An 11,818-nucleotide genomic window follows, 5' to 3' on the forward strand; every position below is an offset into this window, starting at 1 on the left:
CTGGTCATTCACCCAGGACTCTAACAACCATCATGGTCTCAGAAAATAACTCTTATTTCTGTTGTTTAACAATTACTTACCATAATTGGACTACTCAGCTGTGTCCAAAGTGTAGTAATAATTAGAGAATAGTCAATTTAAACATAAAACACAAACACATACATCAGATTTATGCTTAGTTTTGAGTATTGTATTCTTCAGACCACAGTGGCATCTGGATAAAACGTGGTCTCACCCTGACTGTACATTTATTTTGCTTTAAGACAATTAACTTACATTTTTAAAGAAATTAGTTCAAACAATTGACATTATGACTGTAATAATGCATTATCAAAAATATAATGTATAATTTAGTACGTGTAGATATCACTGAAACCACTGTTTCCTGCACCTGGCCTAAAGGATGATGTAAAGACAAAAGTAACTTAAAACAGTTAATGTTCCCTCATGATGTCCCACACTGCTCACCACCAGTTCCCCCGTTTAAAATAACATTCCTGTTTGTACATTTATAGCACTTACGATGCCTAAAGGAGAAAGAAATACTGTAAAATGTGAATTGTTGCATTGAGTGTTGTTTTGAAATAAAGACTTAATTAAAAACAGTTTCCAAAGTGTAATAATATAACTTTTTTATAAATCTTTAAAGTTGTAATCTCGAAGATCTCAGTTTCGTTCTCTTTGGCAGCACCTGTGTCGATAAACGGTAATTACTCTCCACCTTGGCAAAGCAACGCCGGTAACTCTTGATTTTCCTCGCTGGGCGCTGCTTGGGATTTTTTCCGTGAAAGTCGCCACAGACACCCAGTCCATAATAATTCAAATGCAAAGGCTTTCATCAGTGGGCCAAAGGCTCAGTCTGCATTGTGTTACTTCATTCGCTGATAGATAGTGACTTAACAGACATTTATTTAAATGAAAATCTTCCAGATTATTACTTAACGTTTAGTCTACTAACTGCAGAATGAATAATTGTATTGCTGAACACAACATCCTCAACATTTCACAATATTTTCTTCGTACTAATCTATTTAGTAAATAAAAAATATATAAGGTAAGATTAATAAATTAGTAAAGAATTACAACCCCCCAAAAAAGCCTTATAAAAACACATTAACATAACTTAACAATTAATATGAAGTTTCACAAGAGTCATTGAACATTTATGAACTAAAAATGGTTGTAAGAATGTTGCACATTCTCTAAAATCCCATTTTAATGCTCCTAAGAGGGACAGATTTTATGTTTTAATTACTGCCTCAAATGGAAGACGCCACATGACAATCAGCATCGCTTTCTTGATGAACTCAGGAGTGAAGGCTTGAAATCAAACTCTGCTGGGTTTCTCCACTGTAGCGTAGATGACAGAGTCGTCAGTCTCTCGTGCGGTGGACCTGAGGAGGACATTATGTTAGCTGTTAATTTTAGCTTAGCACCCGTTAAATGTTATACCTGTGACCTCCCTGACAAGTGACAGCAGCATTTTTGTCTCTAATTACAGATGCTTCAGATGTTGTTTCAGTCTTGATTTATACGACTTTCATGGTGTTTTTAAGAACATGGTGTTGTTTTTGATTCTGTGAGTGCATATATAGAAAATATGTGATATTGTGCCGGATTACAATCATCTAAGATTTGAATGAAAATGAATTGTCCCAACCCTGAATGATTTCACTGTGAGAAGGTGAAATGTCAAAGAGCTCAGTCACAGATGTGTTTGGTAAGTTCAGCAATAGTAGGAGGGAATTTGCACTCATGACCTCTGTTGTGGCAATATCGTTTAAAGCTAACAATAATGGGAATGTGTCATGTTTCCCAATGGAGGTCAAAGGTTGAATTACGTAGATCTGTATATCTCTTGTGTCAGTGACACTATCATCCTGTGACCAGTCCAAAGTTTGATCAGTGAACCTACCAGGAGTCCTTAATGTCTCTGCTGTTGTTCCTGTGACGTGAAGGACCAGGGTTTCTGGGTTTGATGGTCACTGTTGAGTACGTAACGTCACCTTCCTGAAATGTAGAGGAGGATTATTTATTAAACACATGTACATATGTGATTGTTATGGTGGGAGATGATTTGTTGAACATAATGTTTGTCATATTTACATCTTGGCGTGACTTCCTCTGTGACGGAGTGACGCCCTGAGCTGCAACAGGTGGAGGAGAGGATGGTAACGCACCGATGTTCGCATAAACACAGTCGGATGGATCGTCAGCGGCTAAAGAGCTGGAGCTTCTCCCGCTGAGGCCGATGTCGAACGCGCTCTGCTGCAGGCGACAACACGAAAGTCACATTCACTTTGATGCCTTGTTGGAATTTTTTTCTTACTGTAAATTCCCTGGCTCCAAAAATAGTAATATGTTATAATATGAAAACAGCAGCTGAAAACCAACATGTGATATTTCACTTCTCTAAGCAAAGAGGCAGAAAAAGAAGTTAAAATGGTTCATTTCCTCGTTTAAGGGTGTTTTTTGACTAAATGACTTAGACTCTATGTACTCACTTTCTTTTCTGCCTGGGTCTTCTGTTTCCTCCTAGCAAGATAAGAAAACCCCAAATATAATAGATGTGAAAAAAAACCGTAAACATGAGTATATTTAGCTGTTATTGTCAAAACTAATTCAATATGTAAAATCAAAAAACTGAATTTAACTTTTGCAATATATCAATCTACCTGAGGCAATGGCGTGTCTTACTTAAATTAAGCTGACACACAGAGCGCATGCTATTACACATGCAGATATGACAACACTGAGCGACGACTTACACAACATGTGGAAAAAGAAATGCAAGGAAAGTTGAAATATGCACACAGAAGTCAGCACCTTACAGTAACAACGACATGAGTCAGTGGGTCACACATTGACTCACCAGAACAGAAGAAGGGCGAACACGAGCATCACCAAAAGAAAGAGTCCAACTCCACCTAAGACTGAGGGGAGACTGCCTGAGGAGTGACACAATGTGAGGTCAGATTATTGACTGAAATGAAGCCACTTTAAATACAAAATAAAGGTGAAAAATTAAAGTTTCCACTGTAACGTGACACTAATCTCTATTTACAGATTCATAGGCAGGGACGTGGATTTTGAGTATGGGAAGTGTTCTGGTTTCTGTTTGTATTACGCTTGTAGTCAGAGTAATATTGACCAATCAAATATCGACAGGTTGCAGCGTAATGCAGGAAAAACAGTCCATGTAGTTCCTAAACATAATCCGCCGTAATGACATCCCGGCTTCCATCAGCGTCACCTGACAACGATTTACCTTCTTATTAAACTCTATAAACAGACATCTGCAGCAAGTTCAGCTAACAATCTGCTCCAGATCTAAAATTCAACTTCAGTCAAATTCCCCTGATGCTGTATCACAAAAGCCGCTCAGCGTTTAGATTTCCCGACTTCCTCGAATGCATCAGAAATGATCGATCCGACCTCCGTTCAACAAACAAGCATTTTAAAAGTAGTAGTTTTCTTCTCTTCTTGAGGACAGACCTGACAAAGCTTCATTTTGACTTTTTACTAATCTGCATCATGATGTTGAAATTTCAGCAAAGGTAAGACCCGACAAACTGCGTGGTTTTCGGGTTCATACTGTAGTAGTTAGCCAGAGTGAAGCCTCTGAGTAACTTACTATTTACTGTGAAACTGAGATTCACTGAACCATGAAATGACACAGTTTATTTTGCTTACATGTCTGAAGAGGAAATATTTGTTTCACTTTTGATCTGAACACACGTTCGCTCCTCAAGTTGCTAACTGGACTATAAACAACACAGCGCACGAAAAAGGAAGTCTTCCCAGCTAGCAGAGAACGTTCCCATAACATCGGCTAACATTACCTACAAGTTCTAATTACGTTTGAAAGAAACATTTTCATCTAATATTCAAAGAATGTTTTAAGGATGTTTATCATTTCAATTAATGTTCTTGTAAAGTTAAAACTTAAACTAAGACAAAACGTTTTAACTGCAACATTCTGAGGATATTTTCAGGATGTTATTGAGGCCTGGGAGGTGAGAACACCTTTCATAAAACATTTGCTCAGTGTTACATAAAAACAAAGGTAGAACATGCTTACTGCAACATTCTGAGGAACTTGTCAGGATGTTAGTCCGGCCTGAACTATCAGAACATGATTTATAAAACGTTCCTGAAAACGTTCCTGAAATGGGATTTGAACATAACAAAGAGTACGGTCTAGACCTGCTCTTTATGTAAAGTGTCTCAAGATAACTTTAGGTTATGATTTGGCGCTATACAAATACAATTTGATTGATTGATTGAACATTCTCACTGCAACTTTCTGAAAATGTTTTCAGAGAACGTTCTCCTACTGTTAAAAGGAACATTCTGGGAACCAAATAAAAACGTCCCGCTCAAAACATTACCAGAAAATGGCACGTAACATTCTCAGAACGTTCCAGCTGGGTTGGCTAGAAGTCGTTTATCAACGGCTAGACCGGACATGCCCGACATTTTTGGGGGCAGGGGCTCAAGCCTAAAAAAGGGCACTTACCCCACCAACATGCACCAATTCCCTGATGTTATCACACCACCACCATCCATAATCACACATCATGTTGATAACACGGGAACTGTTTATATTCTACTGAACCACATTGGTCCACAAAGAAACCACGGAGTTGACATGTTTTCATGAAAGCAATGCAGTCGGTCAGTGTTCAGCTGCTTAGACTAATTCAGTCAGAAATGATTTCTTTAGGGCTGGTGGCACGGTGCTGCAGTGGTTAGCACTGTTGCCTCACAGCTAGTAGGTCACCGGTTCAAACCCCAGCTTGGGCAAGGTGGGCCTTTCTGTGCAGAGTTTGCATGTTCTCCTTGTGCATGCGTGGGTTCCCTCCGGGGTCTCTGGCTTCCTCCCATAGTCCAAAGACATGCTTGGAAGGTTAATTGGTGACTAAATTTCCCATAGGTGAGAGTGCGAAAGGTTGTCTGTCTTTATGTGTCAGCCCTGTGATTGACCAGTCCAGGTTGTAATGCGAAGTACTTAATTAATTCCTAGTCTTTTTAAGGGGACCTTTTGACTCTGGGGGGCCTTGAGCCCCTGTCTTTGTGTCCCCTTGGCATGTACCTGCCCCAGAAGCTATTTTGCCTGAGACGATAGCAGATGGTTTCAGAGACTGTCGTGACACAAACCTTGTTTCTGTGCCGTCATGCTTAGCAGCACCTCAGTCGAGGTGTTTTCCCCCACTGTGTTCCCGGCCTGGCAGAGATAGAGTCCAGTGTGGGACGCCTCCACAGAGGGGAGAGACAGCACCCATCCTGAGCCCACCTGGAGCAGCAAGCTGGAGCTGGGAGATTCTATCCTCTTGTACCAGGTGTAGTTTTCAGCTGCAGGGTTAGCAGAGCTGCTGCAGGTCATATTCACACTGCTGCCCTCAGTAACTTGTGGAGGGTCCATTAGGACGGACATGTTCATTGGACCGTCTGAAGAAGTACAAGAAATGCACATGTAAACATTTGACTCACTTTTTTTTCATTCTTATGCACTCAAAAACCTTCAAATAAAACAATCTTATGCTAGCTCATATTACAGTTAAAACCTGCGATGATGTGTCACAATGGCTTCCCTTAAGCGTTCACTCGTCAAGACTTGTGAGTGTTGTAGACTAAATTTTCTTCAAAGTTCACACATTTTCTAGACATGATCTCTTAGCTGATATGTGTATTTCCTGAGATATGTGTCTCCTAAATAATCAGCTGTGTCACTTTGACTTGCACTTGTCAAATGCAATCTATATTATGTCAACCACTGGATGTGTTTGTAACCACTGAAATCACTCATATAGTCCCATTCCCCAGGTGGCGAAGTCGCTCTTTCAACCTACTTGAGTTTATGAAGTTTGAGTCATAATATCTAAATGAACATGGATGTTATAAAAAGAGGATGTGGTTTAATTTACTGCTCAGAACTAATATAGGTTGCTCTATGTGAACAGCAAGTAACTGTTTTAACCAAAAAAATAAAAATAACAAATCGGCCACAAATCAAAAATGCAATATGTGAATTATGAAAACTAGGGATGCTAGATAACATTGTGCATTCCTGATTATAACATTGTTGTTGACCATCAATCTAACGGCATGTTTCTGCTTAATATGATGTCGAATCTGTCAATCTGGCAACTCAGGCACCAATGTTTTCTCCTTTTTCTGTCCAAATTGTTGTTCTGGCCTGAGGTCGTAAATCATTTGTCCGATCAGTCTGACACCACCTGTCTCTGTAAGCATTTTGTCAGGACTTCCTCTTCCTCCTCCTTTTGAAACAACGGACAGACAGATGGATGGATAGACACTCAGAGTGGGGCTAAAACTGAACTGAGGAAGTGGTAATTTCATGTAAATAGAAAGTTTCCTCTTCTGAGTTTTTGCTATGCTGCCTTTTTTCTACTTCTCCTACTGCTAAGATTGAATTCTTGACCCCCCCATGAAAACAGCATGACAACCAGCCAACTAAATATTGTGTTTGCAACCATAACAACACAGTCCCAGTGACAAATAAAACCAAAAAACATATGAGAGCAGACTTTCAATGTGTCATGTCAGCACACTTACACTGAACATCAAGGTGAAGCTCAGTAGAGTTAAACAGCTCGATGCCTCTCCTGCTGATGTTATTCCAGGCATGACAGCTGTACAGTCCACTGTGGCTCGGCTGGATGTCAGAGATGTTGTGAAACGGTCCTGAACTGATGAAATGTCCGTCTTTAAACAGGCTGTATCCGCTCTGTGTCACAGGCGGATTTGCATCGCTGCTGCAGGTTAAAGTCACTGAACTTCCTTTGACGACCACTGCTGATGGACTCACTGACAGCGAGACTTTCCTGGGAGCATCTGAGTGAAAGAAGAGGTTTACATAAAGGAAAAACAAAGACTCAAAAAAAGCTGACTAAGTTCAGGTTTTTTTGTGCTTACAATGAACGTTGAGCACCACAGAGGCAGATCGGAGCCTCTCTTGTCCCAGGACGGCACAGTAGTACCTCCCAGCATCCTCTCTCTTGGCCTGGAAGACGGGACCTGATACAGGATGTCCGTCTCTGAACCAGACTACGTTCACACGCTTAAGACACGTTGACACACAGGTCAGACGGACATTATCTCCCTCTGTCACTGTCCTCGGCTGCACAACTGCGGTCAACTCTGATTCAGAAACACAAGCAGAGTTCATTTTACCCAAACAAACAAAAAAAAATCACAAGAGATGTACCCATTGTTCTGTTATTTACCTGTTACCGTTAAATAAGCAGGTCTGCGACTTTTCCATCTGTTTAACGTAGTCTCAAATTGAAAATAGTACGCTCCTACATCAGAAGGTTGTACATTGTTGATCTCCAGTCCACAGTCACCCCGCTTGTTGCCCAAATATCTGAAGTGGCCTGGGACTGAAGAGATGCTTGAAAGAGGAATCAGCCCCAACTGTCCGACTTTATACCAGAGCGCTGAAGTGACAATATTAGGAAAAGGATAATCATACTTGCACTCTATTAACACTGATGTTCCTCTTATAGCACACTGATCCGAGAAGGTCACCCCCCAGTCTCCACTCCAGACACCTTTGGGTGAAATAAAGAATCATTTGAGTTAAGTTCCTTTTCCCACAGGATTTGGAAACCTATATAACATCTATAAAATACTCATAAATGTGTAAGTGTATGTCAAAGTTGTAAGCGGAAGTTGCATTTGATTACAGACTTGACATATTCAAGATGTTAATTGAAAAAGTGTGTTTCCTTACCTGGTAATATACTCAGAATGACCAGAATGAAAGTCTCCATGATTAAAATCCGCCTGCAACATCACACCACAGAAGAAGGTCACTACACAGCCTTTGAACAATGTAACATTATTAAGCAGATGGGGAAGTACTCACCAACTACCGCAACCTAACTTATTGCTTTCTTCTTTCTTTGAGCTGATTTTGAGGAGTGAAAAGCAGAAGTTGGAGGGTGTGTTACCGACCCTGCTTCCTCCCATCACATCCATACACCACCACACGTTGTGGGTGGAGCTTCACTGAAGACATGACTGACTGTTTGCTGTCAGATTATTCAGCCAAGTGTCTACAAATGTCCCTGAATGTCTGTGGGACCTTTTGAAACTCAGGAGATCTAAAGGGACAAACACTTTCACATGGGTCAATAGATTTTAGTGCTTGTGCAATGACACTCAGTATAATGAAATTTACCATATTCACACAGCGGCCATTATAAAGTTATACTGCTGTTCCATGACAATCCTGATAAATTCACCACTTCCAGACAGAGACGACAGAGATTTGATCATCTATTAGCTGTCGTAAAGCTACAGCTAACGTTAGCATCCAGCATACTATTAGATAATATTATGGTAATGTCTTATTTGTACTAGGAAGTCGTTGAGAGCTCATATTTCTGTTTGCTAGTTTTACATGATACAAAAGGAAAGGCGTAAATTCCTAGCTTACCTTATGTTAGCTAGAAACAAATAACTAGTTCATATGCTTACTAGCTAACGAAATGTTAGCTAACTTAAAGCAATAATCTCGAAGATTTTCATTTAAATAAATGTCTGTTAAGTCATAATCCGTCACTGAATGAGGTAACACAATGTTGATTGAGTCTATGGCCCACTGATGAAAGCCTTTGCATTTGCAGTATTACAGACTGGGTGTCTGGTGCGACCTTCCCCGGAAAAAATCACAAGCGGCACCCAGCAGTGGTTGGTCTGCCAGAGAGGGTAGGTGAAGCTAAGCGGCTGCTTTTCCGGTCTCTGCAAGTGTTGCGAGTAAACAGTAATCTACTATGGCTGAACAAACAAAGACAAGATGGATGACTACAGATACAACTTCAACAATAAGTGAAAATCCAAAGAAAAAGAAACAAATTTGACACTCAGATGAAGGCAAACAGTCTAAAAAGGAAAGCGAGGAAAATCAACAGTGAAAACCTGAGCTAGCCGTGGACGTCTGGTTATGAGGGAAGTGTACCACCGTAATTACCGTTTATCGCCATAAGGTGCCGCTAAAGAGAACGAAACAGAGATCTTCGAGATAGTAACTTTAAGGTAGCTTACGGGTTGTCAAATATGTTTATGTGTGTTTAAATATAGCTACATTTCCCTGTGTATTTTCGAGAGGTGGTAAAATGCTAACTATTATCAGGCACCCTACATTTACTTCACCTACAACCTGGAATACAGTAGCACAACAATATCAGCTTTCGAGCTTCACACTCTGAGCTTCTTTCAGAGGAACATGGCCCCTGTGTGAATATGGTGAATGGTTACATGGTTTTCAATCTGTCATATGAAGTGAGGATGGTACTTCTTACTTCCTCTGGACTCCTCTGGAAGAGGGTTAGTAAAATACATTTGAAAGATCCCGAGGTATTATTCTTTAACGTGCAACTTCAAACCTCAGTAACACAGTATGCCGGGTGTGAGGACATCTTGATCTCTCTACAGAGATTCAGGAGACAGATATTACTTCTCTAAGTTGCAAGCAGTATGTTAGAAACAGCTGGCCTCACTTTGTGACTATCAGAATGATCTATTTCCGTCCACATGGTGGTGTTACTGGACTGTGTAACCGATGTAAGAAAGGCAAATCAGTGGTGGGTAACAGTATGAAACTGGAAGCTAAATACAGCTGTGGCTCATTTTCAAACACCACTTTTAAATAGATGTGACTCCATGAACTGCCTTCCTGTTTTCACGTCTATTTTTTCTTGCAAGGTTTCTTTTTATTTTGCATTGTGCTTAATATGTTGACCTGTCTGATGACCTCCAGATACTTTATTTCAACTGGTGTTTAAGATCTCTACTTTGTGTTGTCACTGTTAACACTGAAGTGAAGCATTTTCTTCAAACCTGACTGGTCTCTCAACGCTCCACAAACAGCTGATGTCAGACATAAAAGAGTTAAGGCCTCTGTCTGGGCTGTTGTGGACCGTCCATGTGTAGCAGATGCTTTGGGTGGTAGAAGAGAGAGAAACAGACAGATGAGATAAGATGAATAAAAACCCATGGGTGATTATAAAATCAAAAAACAGTTTGATTAAATACGCACATTACCCCGTCTAATACTAAGCAGCTCCAGATTAAGAGAGTAAATGTCACAGTCAGTCATGTCAAGTACATATTTGGTACTTGAGTCTGCAATGTGTGAGTGAGAGCAAGATTTCAGGGGTAAGAAAAGTTCATGTTTTGTAACTGAGTGTCATTTTGAGTGATATGTTACACAAGAAAAAGGTTCCTGCTTTGTGTAAGATCCTGTCTGTGGTGTGAGATGTCGTTGGTGAAACACATAAACAATGTGTCAATTCTCAAATGTATCGGTAAAATAGTGAAATCTGCTGCCTTACATTTGTAATGACGAGGACAGTCGATCGATCAATAAATTCCAGTAGATTTATATTTATTATATACCACACAAATAATATTTTATCATGAGTAGTAGAAACAAAGAGAGGAAAGACAGTTTAAAATGCGATACTTTAATCATTAGTGTGCGATGGATTTAACACAGAAAAGACTGACTGTTAATGTTTTTGATAAAGGGTATTTATTGCCACAATATAGTTTGTTATTAGTGCTTGCGAAACAACCAAACTTGACTGACTGCCAGGACACCCTGTCCTATTTTAGACTAAAACAGATTTAGACAATTTAGACAGAAAGAAGTCGATGTTATTGATATTAAAGAAGCTGTTAACTCAACAAGCCTGGTTGAGTCTACCCACTGACTGTATTATGCTAATCATAAAACCTATATATTTTGAACATCCTTCAGAGTAAATCAACTTAATTCTTTTCATTTCTGGCCTAAATTCATCCAAACACACACATTGTTTCCTTCTAATCTTAACCTTTCCTGAACTATTTGTCCACCCTGCAAAGTGTTTATGATGTGAAAACATGACAACATGCAATCAAGCTTCAAGACTTTTTTTTGTAAGTGCATCAAACCACATTATACATCAGTTAGTTTCGACAGAGTAATCTGATTGGATAAGAGGCATTCCATGAGGGCCGATATAAACTGTGTCCCAATCCAGGGGCTGCAGCCTTCGAAGGGGGCGGTCTATGAAGGCACCGTCATTCATAGCCTGCGTAGACCGCTACAGCTGAACTGAGATGAGACGGTCTGGTCTATGGAGGATTTCCTGCTTGCGTCACAAGCTGTTCCTGCCATTAACCTTGCGTCACCAAACGCACCTACTGTCGTCGAGCAATAAGTAGCTAGCGGGCTAACTAGCTAGCACAACTAACGTCATGTAACCTGTTATTTTAAAGATCATTTGTTTCAAGGGCCCTTTTGTTTTTACTAACATGTGTAACGCTAACTATTCATTTGAGTTGAAACCAAAAACTTTTACATTTAAAAGTCTCGTTTGAAACGCTAACTATTTATTTGAGTTGAAACCAAAAACTTTTACAGTTAAAAGTCTCGTTTGAATTGGTGCACATTGAATCTCGGTATATGTTGGGCCGCGAAGGATGCACCCGATGGATTCCCGGAAAAAGGAGGGCGCATTTGTCGGCCGCATCTGAAGGAGCCTTCAAATTAGAACCGCCTCCAGTCGGCTGGTGTGAACTTCAGCCTTTGAAGCCTGCAGCCCCTGGATTGGGACACAGCTATTGAGAACATCACTGGGACTTTTCACTCTGTGTATCACTCCGCCTCAGCCAGGTGTTCTGAATACTGTTAATTAACATAACAGCTACCTGTGTGTGTCTACATTGATCAAGCTGGTACCTCTGAATCACACAGCAGACTCTTATTTCACTGGCTGATGATAAATTAAAACATACACAC

At 40.2% G+C, this 11,818-nt stretch overlaps 1 protein-coding gene and 1 long non-coding RNA gene across 2 annotated transcripts; both read right to left on the reverse strand.

The window, feature by feature from the left end:
* Positions 1-1,254: 1,254 nt before the first annotated feature.
* On the reverse strand, positions 1,255-2,536 carry LOC138583612 (uncharacterized). Its single transcript, XR_011305431.1, has 4 exons — positions 2,505-2,536; positions 2,107-2,268; positions 1,916-2,010; positions 1,255-1,394 (listed from the first exon to the last, which is right to left on the reverse strand). It is a non-coding gene; the product is annotated as an uncharacterized lncRNA (long non-coding RNA).
* Positions 2,537-5,137: 2,601 nt separating this feature from the next.
* On the reverse strand, positions 5,138-7,235 carry LOC138583710 (B-cell receptor CD22-like). The gene is made up of 4 exons (XM_069655673.1): positions 7,232-7,235; positions 6,940-7,071; positions 6,580-6,858; positions 5,138-5,451 (listed from the first exon to the last, which is right to left on the reverse strand). The coding sequence occupies exons 1-4, from the start codon at positions 7,233-7,235 to the stop codon at positions 5,138-5,140; spliced, it is 729 nt and encodes a 242-aa protein (XP_069511774.1).
* Positions 7,236-11,818: the final 4,583 nt, after the last annotated feature.

This window comes from Semicossyphus pulcher, unplaced genomic scaffold, assembly GCF_022749685.1.
Source record: "Semicossyphus pulcher isolate SPU_LCO1_2020_fin unplaced genomic scaffold, fSemPul1.0.p SCAF_9, whole genome shotgun sequence".
Classification (NCBI taxonomy): Eukaryota; Metazoa; Chordata; class Actinopteri; order Labriformes; family Labridae; genus Semicossyphus; species Semicossyphus pulcher.